This window comes from Dermacentor albipictus, unplaced genomic scaffold (assembly GCF_038994185.2).
Source record: "Dermacentor albipictus isolate Rhodes 1998 colony unplaced genomic scaffold, USDA_Dalb.pri_finalv2 scaffold_24, whole genome shotgun sequence".
Classification (NCBI taxonomy): domain Eukaryota; kingdom Metazoa; phylum Arthropoda; class Arachnida; order Ixodida; family Ixodidae; genus Dermacentor; species Dermacentor albipictus.
The window spans coordinates 2,095,441-2,115,697 of record NW_027225578.1 but is presented as its reverse complement, the minus strand read 5'-3'; the positions used below and the strand labels follow the sequence as shown (position 1 = coordinate 2,115,697).

Sequence of the window (20,257 nt, the reverse complement as noted above, 5' to 3'; positions counted from 1 at the left end):
TCAGCTCAGCCGGCCGTCTCATGCCCTGACCAACAACATGGCCCAGATAAGAAACCTGCGAACAACCAAACCTACAGTTTTCCGCTTTCATCGTTAAGCCGGCTTCCCTCAACCGTGAGAACACCTGTTTGAGGTGCGATACGTGTTGTTCCCAGCTGTACGAAAAATGGCTACATCATCAAGATAAGGTAAGGCGAACTCCTGCAAGTCTTTTAGGACAATATCCATTAACTTAGAGAAGCTAAACGGCGCGTTCTTCAGCCCGAAGCTGAGTGCGAGAGGGCGAAAAGTGCCTACAGGCGAGATGAATGCGGCATAGCGGCTGGCACTTTCTGAAAGGGGAACTTGCCAGTACCCCCGCACGAGATCTATAGTTGAAATGTATTTAGCAGCGCTAACTCTTTCAATTCGTTCCTCAATGTTGGGTGTCGGGTACAGCTGATCCCTAGTGATCGCATTTAACTTCCTGTAGTCAACACACGGACGAGGGTCCTTGTTAGGGGTTTCTACGAGTATTAGCGGTGACGTGTAGTCACTCTCAGCGGGCTCAATAACTCCCAACTCTAGCATGCGCTGTATCTCTGCCTCCATAATCTCTCTCTGTCTTGGAGACACCCTGTAAGGTTTTGATCTTACTGGTTCGGTAGAGGTCAGCTCAATTTCATGCGTTATCAGTTCGGTTCTACCCGGCCGATCGCTGAATCTGTCGAGATATTCCCCTAACACCCCTTTTAGCTCATCTAGCTGCTCGGGTCTTAGAGCATGCGAGCTTACCGAGTGTTCTACTACTTCTTCTAGGCCGATTTCAGAGTTGGAGGTTGCCCTATACTCCTTAAACTTGGTACCAATGCCATCCGGCTCTTTGACAGTATAGTTAGCGACTCCGCTCCGCTCTACATACGGCTTCATCAAATCACAGTGATATATCCTCACTTCCTTCCTGCGACCGGGCATTCTCAAAGCATAGTTAGTTTCTGAAAGTTTGTGCAACACTTTAACGGGCCTGTCCCAGTGAACTTCAAGCTTGTTCTTTCTTGAAGGTTTGAGGATCATTACCTGGTCTCCGGCGTTAAACGTACGAAGCCTCGCATTCCTGTCGTAATAGAATTTGGCGTTCTTTTGAGCTAGTGCCATGTTCTTTCCGACTAGTTCTTGGGTTGCGCTTAGCCGTTCCAGTAAATTTAGCACGTATTCAACCACAGTTGGACTGTCCCCTCTTTCCTCCCACATCTCTCTTAACATTCTCAGTGGAGACCGGAGTGTCCTCCCATACACTAGTTCTGCTGGTGAGAACCCTGTCGCCTCATGTGGAACCGTTCGCAAAGCAAACAAAGTTGCCGGCAGACAGTTCTCCCAGTCCTCCTTGTGCTCGTAACAGAGCGCACGCAAAACTCGCTTAAGCACCGAATGCCACCTCTCTACACTGTTTGACTGAGGGTGATAGACAGAACTGTGTATTAACTTTACCCCGCATTTTTGCAAGAATGTGGAAGTCAGTGCGCTCGTGAATACTGACCCTTGATCTGCCTGAATTTCGGCTGGAAACCCAACTCGTGCAAACACTGTCAAAAGCGCGTCTACTACTTCGGTGGAGCTGAGCTCTTTCAAAGGGATTGCTTCTGGAAACTTCGTAGCCGGACACAGCATGGTAAACAAGTACCTGTAGCCTGATTTTGTTTTTGGAAGAGGCCCTACCGTGTCTATTACAAGCCGTCTGAAAGGCTCTGTTATTAAGGGGACTACCTTCAGTGGAGCTTTCCAAGTCTCTCCTGGTTTACCAGAACGCTGGCAGGCGTCGCATGATCTTACAAAGTTTTCTACATCTTTGAAACAGCCAGGCCAGTAGTATTCCATAAGCAATGTTTCCTTTGATTTGTTTTTGCCTAGGTGGCCGGACCACCCATTTCCATGACAAAGACTCAAAAGGTCCTCCCTATACTTAGTAGGTATGACTAACTGATCTAAAATCTTACCCTTTCGATCTCTGTAATGCCGATACAACAATCCTCCTCTCTCATGTATCGTTACGTTGCGCCTAGCAATGCCTTCTTTAGCTGTGTCACGTAATTTAGCTAAGCTCTCATCATTCTTTTGCTCAGCTGCCAGTGACTCTCTATCCACGCGTAAGAGTTGATCGAAGTTCTTTGAGGCCGGTGATAATAACGACCCTGTCTCGCTTGTGAGCGCGTCTGCTTGCTCTTCCTGCAGGCTAGAACTCTGACGCTCTAGTGCTACGCTCTCATTGAGTTGGTCAGCTGGCAGGCTCTCCTCAACTGTTATTTTGTCCCTCGGGCCTAGCTCGGATTCGGGTATTGAAGTTATGCCCTTTTCTGCTTCCGCTGGAGGAGCTTGAGCATTTTCAGCCGAAAGCGCCGCGATCTTACGAGCTTGGCCTCGGGTCAATGCCTGTACTATGCCCTCTCCCAGTTTGAGCCCTCTGTCACGCAGTAACTGATTCGAACGATTCGAAAAGATGTAGGGATACTGCAGTGACAAAAATTTGGAAACTGCAGCCTCAGTCTCTAGCTCCCCGAATGGTCCACTGATTTTGACTTTGGCCATGGGCAGACACACGCTGTGTTCTTCTACAACCTGTTTTATCCATGCTACTTCTCCGGTGAAGTCATCTACCATCACGTAAGACGGATGGACAATGTCCAGCGTGGCGGCACTGTCTCTTAGCACTCGGCATGGTTTTCCATTAACTTGCAGGTCGTGGAGATATGGACTTAAAAGTTCCATATTCTCATCTTTTTCCTCTACGTAGGAAAAAACTACGCTAGACTTCTCGCAGTTTACAGCTATATGTCCCAGTTTGTGGCATTTGTAACAGCGAATTGGTCTAACAGATTCGAATTTTCTTTTCTGTTCTTTTTGTGCGGTTTCTCCGTTAAGTTTCTCCTCGCTCTTTTCTGCGGGCTTTTCCGCCATGTCTACAGGCTCGGATCGTCTAGTTTGCGCACCCTTTTTGAACGGAAATGGTTTCCGCGGTTCATTTCGACCGTCCCAGTTTCCCTCCTCGGCGTTCAACTTTCTACGGGTTGCGTACTCTTCGGCTAATTCAGCCGCCCTTTCCACAGTGTTTACATTACCTCTGTCTTGCACCCACAGTTTCACAGCTTGGGGGATGGTTTTGTAAAACTGCTCTAGACACATGCATTCAATGATCATGTCTCTGCTGTCGTACGCTTCCGCGCTTTTAAGCCACTCGACTAGGTTGGCCTTTAAGCTATATGCAAACTCCGGATAGCCCTCGCTATCTTTCTTGCCTGTGCTCCTCAACCTTTGCCGAAAAGCTTCGGCTGAAAGGCGGTATTTCTTCAGGAGACTAGCCTTAACTTTTGCATAATCATATGCATCCTGCACACTCAGTCTGGCGATTACTTCCGCCGCCTCACACGGCAACATAGACAGCAACCGCTGTGGCCATGTACTTGGGCTGAAGTTCATCTTTTCGCAAGTCCTTTCAAAATTGCTTAGGAACAAGCCTATGTCGGTCCCGACCTCAAATGGATTTAATAGCCTGTCCATGCGGTACGATTCTGCCTCACTTGATCGTCCCAGAGCGCCTTCACTTCCTTGAGACATCTCCAAACGTTTGCTTTCAAGTTCCAGTTGCATTTTTCTTAACTCGCGATCTTTATCGCGTTCCTCTCTCTCTTGTTCTTTTCTCTCTCGTTCTTCTCTCTTTTTCAGAAGTTCAAACCCCATTTCAATTTCTTCCTCACTGGCCTTTTCGGAAATTAGCTCCAATAATTCCGATTTTAGCATTTCTTTGCGTACATCTAGGCCCACTTCCTCACCAACAATCAACAACTCGTCTCTCAGCAGTGTCCTTAATTCCATGACTGCTGCTTTACTGCCTTGATTCTGCTCTCTAAATCTAGCTAGTAAAACACAACCTAGCTAACACACAACAATCTAGCTTCCTTACTGTTCTAAACAGAACAACCACAAAATGAAGCCTAGAGAGTCAAAGCAAAAACCAAGCACTCACCGCAGATACAGCACCATGTCGCAAAGTCCATCTCACCGCTGTCAGCCAGTTGTCAGGATTGGGGGCTTAATCCCATCGTCCGTGGTCCTTTGCCAAGATTGGAGTACGGCATGAATTCGGAGGTAGCTGGCCCATGCCGTCGTCCAACTTATTTACGCTGAGATCGTTGAAGAAGTGAAGAACTGCTTCTCATCGAGAACGAGGAAAAAGGGTTTATTTACAGAAATTAAATCAGTCTAACATGACTGCTCAAGAGAAGTGTCCTCAGCATTCGCACAACCACAGTTTTTATACACTCGATCCGCCGGTCCTACGACGCGGCGACTGTTCGTTTACTCATCACCAACTCGCCGCTGCTCTGCAGACCAGTTTACGTACACAAAGGCAACCGCGCTCTGATGCCCGACGACGGCGTTGGCGGGTGCCGTTCCGGGAACTATCGTTGCCGATCGAAGGTCGCTCGTTGTTCCGTGCCACTCCGAACCGTGAGAAGCACAAAAATACGTCGTCCCCACGGCGGCTTGTCCATGCGTGTCAAATCAGCTCCGCGTTGGGGAACTCCGGAATCATTGTTCACGCACCGAACTAGTTCCGTCACAAAGTCGAAGGGGCTGGAGGAAGGCGGCGGATTCCAGCGCAAAGGTCGCTTCTTTGAACGCCTCCCAGCTGCAGCGACGGAGAGGGTGCGGGATGCGCGTCTTGCACCCCTTGTCGTAATCGGGTGGCAAGGTGGCAATCTTGCTTAGCGGCTCGCCATTCTTAACAAGGTATGTCCCTGCTTTTCTTATGTAGAATTAAGGTAGCTATAGAACCTCTGTAGATATTCTTACGCGAAGGACTAGTCAGTAAGACGAGAAACTATATACAGATTATATTTACAACAGCGGTTGCAGCGCTGACCGGTTAGATTCACAGCGCGAGCCCAGTTCGTTCTTCCTCCTGTTTTCTGGAGTGATGGCGCCCACGTACCTCATTCAAACAAACAAATACCACACGCATGTAGCAATATTTTTCAATCTTTTTACGTAAGCGTTTTGTAGTCCTTGATTACGTAGTGCTTCTATGACTACTGGTATCTCTACTGAATCAAATGCATTTTCGTAATCTATATAAGCCACATACAGAGGCTTATTGTACTCTGCAGATTTCGCAATAACCTGATTGATGACATGGATGTGATCCATTGTAAGGTATCTCTTCCTGATGCCAGCCTGTTCCCTTGGTTGACAAAATGCAGTGTTGCCCTTATTCTATTGGATATTATTTCAGTAAATATTTTATATAATACTGGGAGCAAGCTAATGGTCCTATAATTTTTCAATTCTTTGACGTCTCCTTTTTTGTGAATTAGTATAATGTCTGCATTCTTCCAGTTTTCTGGGACCCTTGCAGTCGATAGACACTTCGTATAAAGAGCCCCCAGTTTTCCAAGCATTATGTCTCCTGCATCTTTGATTATATCGACTGTTATCAGTCGCGTAGCAACAGGGGGGGCAGGGGGGCCGTGGGCCCCGGGTGCAAGGGGCCAATGGGGGGGGGGAGGGGGGCGGGTGTCATATACGTCTGAAGACACCCATCTTACTGCCGGCTACACCCCGGGGGAGGGGGGGGTGACAGAAGACTTACGGGCCCCGGGTGCCAGACAACCTAGCTATGCCACTGACTGTTATTCCACCTTCCCCTCCCGCTCTTCATCGTTTCATGTCTTGCAGGGCCCTTCTGACCTCATCGCTAGTTATAGGAGAGTTTCTGTATCCTGTTCATTACTGTTTCTAAATAAGGTATCGTGACTCCTCCGGGTACTGTATACAGGTCAGCTTAGAATTTTTCCGCTGCTTTTACTATATCTTCGAGATTGCTTATGATATTATCCTTCTTATATTTTAGTGAATACATCATGGTTTGTCCTATGCCAGGCTTCTTATTTACTGATTTCAGGCTGCGTTCATTTTTTTACGGCTTCTTCAGTCTTTCTCATGGTATAGTTTCGAATATCAGTTATTTTCGCCTTGTGGATCAGTTTTGACAGTTCCGCGAATTGCGTAACGCTGTGCGGCCGCCAGTCCCATACAACTGCGTAGAGCGCAGGACTCTGCAATTCTGGACGTACTGCGCTCACCGCGAAAGGTTAAAAATACACCCACATAAGCACAGCAGAGAAGTGGCTACGTGAGGCGGTTCGACCGATAACTGTAGAAGCGTCATTCAAAACAAGTAATTGCTTTCCACTTCCGGCGGCGTTTTCTCTACTTACTTTTTAAATAAAAAGATGTTGATCCATAAATATTCTCATAAACAACGGTTAACTTTTTTATTATTCGCTTTTGCTTGCAGTTTGGTTGTTGCCTTGGCTCTCTCCCTTAGTAAATCGCTTAATTTCTCAACTCCTTGCGATTTTTGTTTCCAGTTGCCAATTTTGCACAAAAAGTGCTATACAATTAGGGAAAAACAGACAAGGTAACGGGCGACAGTCATCTTGCTTATGGGTTTAATGGTTATTGCAGGGTTTCATGATGGACGCTCTTTCACATTATTTTATTTCGCACCTTATCTAACCCATATCACGTGTATAAGGTTCGGGGCATCTGCCAGCGTCGCGGCGAGCCGTAATTCAAGGAAATAATGAAGCAAAGGCAAAAGTTAAACGCAATTGGCGTTTTCTCCAGCCGCAACTCGTTCCATGAGAGTACAGGCCAGCTGAGTAACAGTCGCATAACTCTCCTGGTCCCAGAATCAGCCTAAACAAAGAAGGTTGAACTAACAAAAGCAACAGCTATGCGCGTGATGGTTGAATAGATGGTGACAAGTGAACGCATCTCGAGTTAATCGCGTGGGTGCGGAATCTATGAGAAAACTTTCCTTCACATTACAAGAGATGCCAATAACTACCGCCACCTAAAAGGAGTGAAAAAGGCAGCATAATGCTGACCGATGAACAGCTGCCAAGTCTCAACATTGATCTGGCGACGCTTCAAGAATGTGTGAGGAGTTGTGGCGTGGGTGGGGAGTGGGGGGGGGGGTATGCCGCATAATTTCGGGGGGGGCCCCCCCGGGCCCCCCCCCCCTGGGTACGTGCCTGCCGTGGGAAACAACATCTGGACGAAATAATTGATCTACACTTTAGCGCCTTCATCAAGAAATTTATTGTGAATCACTTTCCAATGACGCCAGAGAAGCTTTCTTCAATGAACTCATGACGCCTTCCAATTATTCGATCTTCCACGTGGAGCCAATGTAAATCCCAAGTGCCGATTGTCGCTGAATGTGACCAGCACCCTTCCGCGATCAACGTGATGTCACTTGCCCTTGCCACTTTTCTTGGGATTGGAAGCACTCGTCCGATTGGCCCGCCGTAATTTCGACGAGGACCTGCTCGCGGCCTTCTTCGACTTCACCCGCCTACCTCCATGGTTCGACGACGAGTGGCTACTACGGGCGCGGCGGTGCCGTTTACGTGTGCCACTCTTGGTGGTCGCGCCACATGCTCACGGAGCGGTGGCGTCGGCTCTTGCTGCGTCTCCTCTTTCTGCCGCGGGTGCTCTCCGATCTGGTGGTCGACGTCCCTCGGCGACTGCCTCCGTGCTTGCGGCTACCTCGGCCACTGCGGGACGAGTGTCGGGATCTGCTACGGCTCCTTCCCCTCCTGGCATGGTGGCTGCTGCTGCCGGAGGAGCGACTACGCGAGCGGTGGCGGCGCTTGGTATTCTTGGCAGTGGCCATAGAGGCATCGCTTACTCTGGGGGACTTTTGTGAGCGCCCCTTGCTGGTGGACGGGACGTTCACGTTGACGTCTGGTGCCGGTTCACCGGAGGCCTTTCTTGTCTTAGCAGAAGCCCTGTTGGTGATGGCTTTCTGCACTGCCGGCATCACTGACCTGGGCCTCGTCGTTGGTGTAGACGAATTCTTCGTAGCCTTCCCGTGCGGCCGCTTGACGACGAGCGCCTCTTCAGATGGACTGCCCCCATCGTCGGCAGCAGCCGGCTTTCGCTTCGCCCGGGATGTCTTGGGCGGGGCTGTTTTCTCGTTGGCTGAGTCATCCTGCTCCGTCATGGCGGCAACAGCTCGGCGCACTCCCTCGGCTTAGCTCCTCCGTCGGCGCGCACTCCCGCTGGATCCCTGCCGTGTGCCTCCGCCTTGAGGCTGACAAGGAATCGGGTGGCAGGCCTGGCTTCCAGAGCAGCCGCGCCCACAGTGCGATGACGGCGGCCGTCCGCGATCCAACGAAGGCTGCTCTGGCCGGTCGAGCCACACTCGCGAGCCCCGTGGAACGGCGCGTGAAGTGCTGGGCTTCTTTCGCTTTCGGTCTGCTAATGTTCTAGCAAGCTTCCCTCACTTTTGCAGCATTCCAATGCTTGGAATGGTTAGCGATGTTAATACAAACCACATAAAAAGTACGCCACATTTATTAAGATGCCGTTTTAACCCCGATGTTTAGCATTCCTGGCTGTTTCGGAGCGGGATGCAAGTGTGAATTGTACTCGGCCCTTTCTTAATCGCATGTGTTGCAGATAGGAACTGTGCACTACGGTTCTAACACAAGATTGTACTGATGTATATGTGTAAAGCTTAGGAACTGGATTTCTATGCGATTGTATTTCAAATCGTTTTCAATGAATATGTCTATATTATTGGTTTCTTCCACTCGCTGAATGTATTGTAATGCATTACATTTGCAGCCCTAGTACTACTTTATAGTAGAATAATATACTGTCTCGTGTAATGTACGCATAATCAACGAGCAATACTTCTCGTCAAATGTGATATGATTGCTGGTATTGTTAGGATTGGGGGCTCAATCCCATCGCTCGTAACCCGTTGTCAAGATTGGAGTCCGGCATGAATTAGAAGGTAGCTGGCCCATGCTGAGGACGTTGAGGAAGGGTAGGACTGCTTGTCATCCAGAACGAGGAATAAGGGTTTATTTACAGTATATACATGCAGCTGATAAGTCTAGCATCACTGCAAGAGCAACTACGTCAGTCTAACACGACTGCTTGAGAGCGTATCTCAGTCTAACATGAATGCTTAAGAAAGTTTATTGAGCATCCGCACAACAGCCGTTTATAAAAACTCGGTCCTCCCCAGGTTCCAAGGTGGCGGAAACATTCGTCCAGTCATCGTAAAGACGCCGCACTCCGCGGGATGGTTTACACACACACGCACACACACACACACTGGTTCTTCGTCCGAAACCGACATCACGCGAATTTCGTAGAACTCGGAGAGGACCCTCGCAGTGCGCCCGGTAGTCTTCGTCTTGCGTCTTGGTCAGCGCGTGGGAAGGGGTGTCCGACGACGTTCCCGCGGCAACTCCCCCTCTCATAGCAAATCAGGTCCGCGTTGGTGGGTTCGGTAACAATAGTTGGCCCGCCGAACTCATTCAGTCACAACGGCGACGAGTCTAGAGCGTAACGGTGGTGGTTTCAGCACAAAGCGTGCTTCGTCAAACGCATCCTAGCTGAAGCGACGGAGAGTGGAGGACGCACGTATTGTTCCCGACACAAAGTAGACTTCGTCACGCCGTGGCTAGATGTTGGCGGCGGCGCTCCAGGAAAGTGGCGACCACTGTCGCAACTGGCCGGCAAAACTTGCACTGCAGCTGGCCGTTCGTAACAGTATGGATATTGAATGAACAGAAAGCCTCCCTGTGCCTTAAAACGAGGCCACTTAGAATTTATTGTCTCGGTGTTGACTACGGCGGGATCTCATTTGGGGGCACATATTCTGGCGCATTATTTTATAACAGCTTGGAATTGCGAACCGTTCGATTGCACTTATGTGATTGGTCAGAATGATGGTTGTTATGAGGAAAGCTGAATTTTCACCAATCACGCAAATATATATGAATAATTTCGTCTCTGAACGGTCATGGTGGTGGCACGGCCACCATTATCCGACACTTTGACGCACTAATAGGTGTTCAAGCGGTCACGCTTTTTTTAGGTTCATGCTGGGAAACTGAAACGTTGCAGAAATCGCTTCTGCGTATTGATCAAGATCACGAAATGGTACGCAACGCTGTAAATGTTCTCGAAGGATAATCTTGTCGCAGGTACAATGTTAGCGATTCGAACAGAAAGTTAATCGTATAGCAGGAACCCCTGCAATTTATTTTCAATTTCACCATAATGGTGGGTGGTGCTCTGTAATTTCTTTGATTTTTTTTACCCTGCGCGGTAACTTAGCGCCTGTGGAGGTGGGCTGCTAAGCACGAGGGCACGGGATCAAATATCAAATCCCGGTGCCACGGAGGCTGCTTTTGGATGGACGCGAAATTCAAAAGCGTCTGTATCTTGCGTATTGGGGCAAGTGACGTTGGACTGGGCTGATATCAAAATCATTTTGTGTCATTGGTATTGGTGTGGCAAAGCGCGCCAAATATGCTAATCTGCGGTGATATATAATGGCGGTGAGAGGCACCTCCATCGCCACACTTTCACCGTCGTTTCTCCCCATTGAACTATTTTGTTAGTGAATAATGTTTCCTTGCTCATAGCCTTTTCACGCTTTCGTAGTGTGTGGACATTTGTGGTTGAAGTCACTGTTTCTTTAAACGATATGTTTCTTTTAAATACTATTCGTTAAACACTACGCATCTCCTGAGGCTTTTCACTTACCCCTTCAGATTGCAGTCAAAATTATTGCTTTGCGCAATATGAAACAATATGCCTCCGGCGGTTTCATTTTTTAACTGTTAACTTATTATAAAGAAAAATCTACGCAATGCAGCACCGTGAAGATTCGCCAGGCAAATCACGTAGTGCGACTAAACAATGAATTTGGGAAGATATTTCAAGTTTCCGCGTTAGGGCAACATGGGGGCATGTGGGCGAAGAGAGGGGAAGAGCTCGGCTCGGAATCACTCGGGACTGTCAAAACAGTCAGCAATCGTTCTGTCACAGATGCACAGTCACTGCTCATGCTCCGCCATTCTAGTACGATTCCCGCCGCTCCTGTCAAACTCTTGAAAACGATTAATTGAACATGTCTAATAGACGAAGTAGATTTAAGGAAAGGTGGACATCGATGACGATCAATTGTTTTGCGGGTTACCTTTAACCGATTAATCGTTCATCGATATTACCTACACCTTACACCACAGACCATAGTTTTAGTAAAACGAGCTATAGAGGAAAGCATTGAAAGATGAATGACGGTGCTTGTTCCGTCTCATTGCGTATCCTGCTTTTCTGGACACAAGGGTTTAGTTCGCGTGAGTGCCACCACAGGGCGTACTCACCTTAAACTTTTCAAGCTTCCCGCGGTGACGCGTGATGACGTCAACCAAACAAATAAAAATAACAAAAGCTTTCCCTGCACGTTGAACTTCGCCACAATGCTTGTCCCGCCGGCGTTATCAGTGTTCTTGATAAAGCGTATTCGCTCGTCGCCTGGAAATTACTCGTCATCATAAGAGCGTTTAGTCGCGACAAGCAATGGTTGGTTCTGGGCTATTGATGCGGTTCTTTTTTTTCTGCTTGTTCTTTTTCTTTTCCTTTTCTTCCTCTTTTTTTTTCTTTTTACGGAGTAACGAAGCTAGCCTAACCGTCAGAAGCACTTGGGGGAGCCTTTCTTCAGTCGGCACACGTTGTTAACATCCGAACATCGCACAGCATCTACTAGAGACGCCGTCGTGGACGGATTTTGATTTTCCCCCATCGAATTCGTTAAGGTGCCCACAATTATTTCACTAGCAACATTGCAATGCGCACTCATGGGCTACCGCCAAAGCTGCAATCTAGATGTGCTGAACTATTAAGACACATACATGGATATGCTGGTTTTTCACCTTGACATAAAAGTCACAACACAAGAGTTGAGCAAACTGTCCCTGTGTCGTCGCAGCGTGTGAGACCGGGCTAGTTGGTATTCCATGCTAAAGTGACTAGCGCAAGAGTGGACACGGGACACTAAAGAGGCGACAAGGATAAGCGTAAACTTCCAACTAGGCGCTTGTCCTTATTGCGCTTGTCCTTCTCCACTCTTGCGCTAGTCTCTTCAGCCTGTCTCGTCGCCGTTAGAATGGTATGGCCGAAGCTGCTCGCAATATTACGTCACATTTACTGGCCACCAGGCCAGGTACACCCTTGGGTACGGCGTATACAGTATACTTGCAGTTAGTCTCCAAAGTAGTCTCCTATGGCGGTTATCCACGTGCGTGAAGCAAGAGCGCTATTTAATATTATTGTGCAGTAATTTTTGCGGGATTTGAGTGTTCTCCACATTCTCTACCATGTTGCCGTTCCGCCTTTATTATATTGCCGTAATGTGGACTAGCAGCCATCGAACGCCACAAAAGGCTATACACATACTCAAAGACCTCACGCACAACTCCTGACACTTAATTGTATTCAAGAGCTGTGCCACTGTCCAGGACATCCTTAACGAATGTTACATAACACATTTTGAGGTTTTACTTGCCAAAACTACGATTTCATTAGGAGGCACGCCGCAGTGGAGGATTCGGGAATAATTTAGACCACTTGGGATTTTTTAAAGTGTGCCTAACCCAAAGTACGCGGGTTTTCGTATTTCACACCCATTGAAATACGACTGCCGTGGTTGGGATTCGAGCCCGAGACCTCGTGAATAGCAGCCGAACCCAATAAAAGCTAAGCAACTACGGAGGGGAAGGAATGTTGGCAGTATGAGGAAGGTGACAGCCGGCACATGAGACACATTGTTCCCATCCTCAAGAATGAGGTCCAATATTGCAGACCCGAATCATACTGTAACTACTGACAACCAGCCATCTCGCTAATACGTGCAGTCGCTTGACAGCTGCCGAGCGCTGGCATCGGCCACAGTACCTACTTGACCTTTGTTCAACACTTGCCGACATTCTCGCCTTATTTCGCACCATTGCGTTTCAGCTGAACTGCTTCAACAGCCAATTTAGTTGTGCCAAAGTTTTGCCATCTGTCAACGTTATGGTTTCTTATTTTTAAGTCATCTTTTATATTTAGGCTAATGCTGTACTGAAATTTCCAGAGCTTTTACCATTCCCAAAATGCCCGCATTTTTGTCGGCCTGTGTTCACATTTTGGAGGACTTTTATTAGACGTGGAAACCATTGCGTGGCCCCCTGACCAAGCTGCTCAAAAAGACATTTTATATCCCGGAGGTCTTGTGCAAGCTTCTGCCTTCTTGCCGTTCATCAACCTCCTGATTTCCCGGTCAACTGTATCCCATTTTGACGACTCCAATCCCACGGAAGTTGGCAACGATATAATGTCCATGGGATTAAAGCCATTTAAATCAATTCTACTGTGGATACGACAGCCGCTTTTGCTCACTGTGGATGGAAATATTGCGTTAATCAGCGCCATTATTAATCATTTAAACTGCAGTGAAAAAATTGTGCGGATCCCGTGTTGTGCGAATCGATCTAAGCAAAGCTTTCTGTGTTTGTTGTCATTGTCATACGTAATCTTCACAGAGCGGACAGGCACTCCCTAATGAAGTGGTGTCAATGTTTGCCTGATTACGCCTGCCATTGTGATGCAAATAAACGGAACTTCAACTCATTTTCTCAGAAATAACCGCTGAATAAAATGCTGACGTCATCCTAAACAAGATCAACAAGCGCTGTAGCGCTCGATCTTATGTCCCTATTCGTAAGCTTATATTCGTGATTTTTTTAGAGGAAGGGTGAGGGGGGGGCGATGTGCTCTTGTACCCTAGAAATGTCCCTCAGACGTCTCTTATGTGCTCGTTTTTATTTTCAAGTACCCAATGAAAACTCTCATCGGTGCAACTTCATGAGGTCCTGGTGGCAGGCCACCATGGCATGACGCGCAAGTATAACCACGCTGATTCATTTGGGTTGACATATGGCGTCCTACTTCGCCACATTCATTTTTCAAACTATACCATAACTCAAAAAGGGCGGCCAACTCACTACGTCCCTTTCCTCTGTTTGCTTCCGCAAAGTGTGTGTCTATCACTGTAGTTACCAAATACACCCCATGGTATGCTACCACTCAAGCCTTTCTGGTGACTGAGCAACTGAAGTCCAGGCTTTATTCAACATGGCGTCGACGTTCAATATGGCTATCCTCAATTAGTTTTCGCGGGCTTCGCTCACCGCCATCTCTCCGGTGTCATCTCTTACATACTCGCTCCTGCTAGACACAACACAAACACGCAACGACCTTAATGAAATATCAATTACACGCTAATTGACATGCTGTCAATGCATATTTCCGCTGAGCACCGGGATTGGAGCGTGTTCTTGTCTATGGTGACATTATCCGTCAACAGCCTCGCTCAACAACATCGCTCGTTACTCATCACGTTTCTTTCTTTTTTTTCGACAAGAGCATAGTGTATTTCCTCAGAATGTGCTTTCGGCTTTAGGGGTGACCTTGCACGTCCGCTTATTCTGTTACGTTGACGGCGACCGTTGCAGTCAAGCTGCCGCCTCATTCTGAGCTTCGCCGTCACCAGAGAGCACAGAAAGCTGTCTGCACAAACAAACCACCAGGATTCGAGCCCATCTCCCAAATGCACCATCTTGCATTTGGGAGAACGGCACTCTAACCATTACGCTACCACCTGCATCCACCAATTTGTGTTTATCCGCCTTCCCACTTCACGTTTTTGCCGCAGACGCAGGCAGAACGGATGCAGAAACGAAAAGTAAAGATTGCTTGAGCCGCCAGCTGACACATGACCTTAACTTTGGCAGGTTATTCTCATTGGAGCGCATGTAGGCTTGCGGCTGCGTGCAGATTGTGGGTCATATTAGCTTTATTGTAAATTTGCTTTCACCGACTCTTTTCAGCTAAAACTGAAATGCCGGACAAAATTGAGGCCTACCGTTAAATATTTTTTTCTTGTTTTCTAGGTTTAAATCAAAAACGTTCATATACACAAATAGGGATTTTTTTAAGAAATGGCATAAGGATTTTTTATTTATTTATTTTTTTATTTATGAATACTGCGATCTTGTACACAAGATCATAGCAGGTGGGAAACATTGTGTGAGATACAGAATTACAGACACAAAGAAAACAAAATTGCACATAGAGATTCAACAAGAGAATACAGCGACAAGGTCAATTAACAGCAATCAATTCAAATGCTCTTGAAATGAATGTAATGATGTCTGTCTGACAACGTCATCCGTGAGGTTATTCCAATCAGTGATGGTCCTTGGAAAAAAGGAATATTTAAAACAATTAACTCTCGGATTTAATGGTGTTATAGAAAGAGAATGGCGATTTCTAGTTTGGTACCCCGAGGAATAGGTAAGGATATTGGAGGTGTCAACTTTGAGATTATTATTAATTAATTGATAGAAAAACTTTAAGCGACATATGCGATTTCTGTTAGGAATAGAGGGTAAACCGCTTTTCTTGAGGAGGTCACTGACTGATGCTCGCCCGTAAGTGTTATATATAAACCTTACTGCTTTCTTTTGGATTCTTTCAAGTTTATTTATGTTTACCTTTGTAAAAGGGTCCCAGATAATTACTGCATATTCTAAGATTGGTCTAATAATAGTGTTGTAGGCAAGGAGGCGTGTACCAGGGGTTGCTAGCTTGAGCGAGCATCGTAAGAAAAAAAGCTTTCGGAGAGCGTTTGCTGAAACATAGTCGACATGCCTGGTCCAAGAAAGGTTATCAGAGATCCATAGACCTAGATACTTATATTCTGACTTCGTGAAGAAAATTATTATTAGCAGTGTAGTAATATAGAAGAGGGAGCTTTCTAAGTGTTATTCTCATAAATACGGTTTTTTCAAAGTTAATTGACATTTGCCACTTCTCACACCAAGAAACTATTCTTGCAAAATCATTATTCAGCCTAATTTGATCATCAGTCGAACTTATTTTCTCATACAGCACGCAGTCGTCGGCATATAACTTAACACGTACTGACAGGTTTTTAACAATATCATTAATAAATATTAAAAACAGTAGGGGGCCGAGGACGGATCCCTGGGGAACACCAGAATCGACAGGAACGTAATTGGAGCAAGTTTTATGCAGTTCGACAAACTGACGGCGATCAGATAGGTACGATTGTATCCATGTTAATATCTGTTTATTATTTATAATAAAACTGAGTTTATGAAGCAGTTTCTTGTGCGAAACCTTATCGAAAGCTTTTCGAAAGTCCATAAAGATAACATCAGTTTGTTTTCCTTCGTTGATTGCTGTCGCAAAATCATGGATTGTTTCGACCAGTTGAGTGCATGTGGAATACCCTCGTCTAAACCCGTGTTGAACATCTGCCAGTACATTATGCTCGTCGAGGAAATTAGTTAGATGCTTATGAATAATGTGTTCCAATAATTTGCACGTTGTCGAAGTTAAAGAAATAGGGCGATAATTTTCAATACACGTCTTCTCTCCACTTTTATGCAAAGGCTTAATTCTAGCAGTTTTCCAATCACATGGTAGAACACCTTCTTTCAATGATCGAGTGAATAGGACGCACAAATACTTTGAACACCACTCTGCATACTGTTTAAGGAAGGCATTCGGAATATCATCTGGTCCAGGTGATTTCTTAACATCCAGTTTTAATAATGGATTAAAAACACCTTCAGAAATTATAATATCAGGCATGGAAGGAAGGGACATGCTAAAGGGTGGGAGACGCCCGTCATCTTTCGTGAAAACTTTCTTAAAGGTGTTATTAAATGCTGATGATACCTGGACATTGTCACTTACATGTTGTCCATTTATAATAAATGCATCGGTAGAACGAGAAACTGGTGCAATTGACCGCCAAAACTTTTCAGGTGCAGTTTTTATAAAATCCGGAAGTTTTTTATTGTAGTATTTTTCTTTATCTTTCAGAATGCATTCTTTTAATTTCTCTGAAACTTCATGAATTTTTGCCTCTAAAAAGGCTGAGCTTGATTTTTTTATTCTTTTCTTTAATCGTTTTAGCTTGCGCTGCAATTGCAAAGTTTCTCGCGTAATCCAAGGATTCTGATTGTCTGACTTCTTGCATATCACTGGTACAAAACGCTGAATGCAGTCACGAACAATGTTTTTGAAAACAAGCCACAGGTCATCCACGCTACAAGTGCTGTGCAGAAAACTATAATAATGAAGATCTAACATATCAATAATCGATTCATTGTCAGCACGGGCAAAATTCGGAAAGTGTCGAATATCACCCCTTCAGTCCAATAATATGTCTTCTATTACCAAGATTACGGCTTGATGATCAGAAATACCGGCCACTACATTACATGAAAGGTTTTCTTTGATATTGCCTCGTACCAAGAATAAATCCAATATTGACGAAGAATCTTGTTGGATTCTAGTAGGGTTCTTCACAATTTGTAAGAGATCGAAATGAAACATGATATCAAGCAGAGCATCTCCTACAGCGTGCGGAGATTGAACAGAAAAAGTAGCCCAGTTTATGTTTGGTAAGTTAAAATCTCCAGCTAAAATTAACTTATCGTCTGGTTTCGTGTAGCAATAAAGATATTTCTTTACTTCATCTAAGACGGCGACAGAGGAACCGGGAGGCCTATAAATAGCACCAAGGACATATCGGAAATCGTTAGCATATACTTTACAAAAGACAGCTTCAACTGTGGCAACGTCAGGCAGTTTTAAAATCTGAAATGTGCTTTTGAACTGTATAGCCACTCCGCCACCTCTTCTGTCGCGGTCTTTCCAAAAGACTTTATAGTTTCTTGGCACAAACTCAGAATCAAATATTTCTTCATCTAACCATGTTTCTGTTAGCACAGCTATGTCCGGATCATGCGTTAACAGCATACCTTCCAGATGGGAGACCTTGTTCACAACGCTACGACAATTAATACTAATTATTGTTAATGTCCTCTTGTTTTTCTTTTGTGGTCATTTCTTTCTTTCGGAAATTTTGTAGCGAGCATTGTTCGCCGAGTCCCAAGCAAACATCGTACCATCTACACACAGCTTGTTAAAAAAAAGCTTCACCTTAGCTCCGTTCGATCTCTCTCCCGCTGAGCTTTGCCATAACTTCTTTCTAATATTTCGAATGGCGAAAGAAAAGTATTCCGTGATCGAAAATTCTGTTCCCTTGAGCTTATAGCAAGCTTTTAGGACGGAACCCTTTTCGCAGTAGTCTAAAAATTTAATGATTACTGGGCGACCATTTTTGCTCTTTTTTCCAAGCCTGTGGCATCTCTCTATGCCTTTAACAGTAACATCCAGTTTTTCTTGGAACACCGTCTCGTTCACCTTCGTGATAACTAATTCAGCAGTTTCGTCGCTCTCTTCTTTTATTCCGAAAATAATCAAGTTATTCCTCCGGCTCCTGTTTTCTAGCTCATCAACCTTGTCTTGCAGGTATGTCACTTTATCTTCCAACTCAGTCATTGTTGATTTTAACTCGCAAATTCGCTCTTTTAGTTCATTCAAGGACGCCATCTGAACCTCTAGCAACTTCATCTTTTCGTTCAGCCGTGCGATATCTGCTTCAATCTTTCCTTGATTTGTCAAAATGTTGTTGATGGAAGCTGTCATATCACTCTGGCCCGAAAGAATCATCTCCAACATTTCCTTATCAGTAGGACCTGGATTTGACTCAATGTCGCCACAGCTCAAAAGGCTCTTCCTAAATGAACACACATCCGAAAGTAAATTTCTTATACTAAGTGGGCAAGGCAGCAGCAGTAGGAAACGGTCATCACTGCGATAACATTTGGCATGTAAGTATGCACTAACCTGCACGATAAAGCAGAATGGGTTGACCATTGTGTCCGATGTGCTGCTGCCGAGCCCACTGATTCCGAACGCCAGGCTGCTGCTTCTTATACCCGCCGGTGGAAGCCTATGATGCGACGTCACCGATGCCGGCGCAGGCGTAGTAGCCACAATGAGTGGCTGGAAGATGTCGTCTACGGGGCAATCAATGTCTCGTGCAGATACGTCGATGACCAGGCGCTGCATTGCAATTCCTTCTTCTGCGCAGGCACACGGTGCTTGCATTTGTAGCAAGGAAGCTAGAACCTGCACGATAAAGCAGAATGGGTTGACCATTGTGTTCGATGTGCTGCTGCCGAGCCCACTGATTCCGAACGCCAGGCTGCTGCTTCTTATACCCGCCGGTGGAAGCCTATGATGCGACGTCACCGATGCCGGCGCAGGCGTAGTAGCCACAATGAGTGGCTGGAAGATGTCGTCTACGGGGCAATCAATGTCTCGTGCAGATACGTCGATGACCAGGCGCTGCATTGCAATTCCTTCTTCTGCGCAGGCACACGGTGCTTGCATTTGTAGCAAGGAAGCTAGAACCTGCACGATAAAGCAGAATGGGTTGACCATTGTGTTCGATGTGCTGCTGCCGAGCCCACTGATTCCGAACGCCAGGCTGCTGCTTCTTATACCCGCCGGTGGAAGCCTATGATGCGACGTCACCGATGCCGGCGCAGGCGTAGTAGCCACAATGAGTGGCTGCAAGATGTCGTCTATGGGGCAATCAATGTCTCGTGCAGATACGTCGATGACCAGGCGCTGCATGGCAATTCCTTCTTCTGCGCAGGCACACGGTGCTTGTATTTGTAGCAAGGAAGCTAGAACCTGCACGATAAAGCAGAATGGGTGGACCATTGTGTCCGATGTGCTGCTGCCGAGCCCACTGACTCCGAACGCCAGGCTGCTGCTTCTTATACCCGCCGGTGGAAGCCTATGATGCGACGTCACCGATGCCGGCGCAGGCGTAGTAGCCACAATGAGTGGCTGGAAGATGTCGTCTACGGGGCAATCAATGTCTCGTGCAGATACGTCGATGACCAGGCGCTGCATTGCAATTCCTTCTTCTGCGCAGGCACACGGTGCTTGCATTTGTAGCAAGGAAGCTAGAACCTGCACGATAAAGCAGAATGGGTTGACCATTGTGTTCGATGTGCTGCTGCCGAGCCCACTGATTCCGAACGCCAGGCTGCTGCTTCTTATACCCGCCGGTGGAAGCCTATGATGCGACGTCACCGATGCCGGCGCAGGCGTAGTAGCCACAATGAGTGGCTGCAAGATGTCGTCTACGGGGCAATCAATGTCTCGTGCAGATACGTCGATGACCAGGCGCTGCATGGCAATTCCTTCTTCTGCGCAGGCACACGGTGCTTGCATTTGTAGCAAGGAAGCTAGAACCTGCACGATAAAGCAGAATGGGCTGACCATTGTGTCCGATGTGCTGCTGCCGAGGATACTATATTTTGAGGTCATGTTGTTTCAATATGGGCCGGCAGCACGTATCGACGAAAGGGCATCACAGTGCCGATGCACGTGGCAGGTTACT

General features: G+C 46.5%; 1 protein-coding gene across 1 annotated transcript in view; it reads right to left on the bottom strand.

Annotated features, from left to right (window-relative positions):
- Positions 1–20,013, bottom strand: part of LOC135909096 (uncharacterized) — a 37,722-nt gene extending 17,709 nt beyond the window's left edge. Inside the window, exon 1 of the mRNA XM_065440931.1 lies at positions 18,685–20,013. Coding sequence (XP_065297003.1) covers positions 18,685–19,854 — 1,170 coding nt within the window. The 5' untranslated portion in view covers positions 19,855–20,013. The remainder of the gene's footprint in view (positions 1–18,684) is intronic.
- Positions 20,014–20,257: the final 244 nt, after the last annotated feature.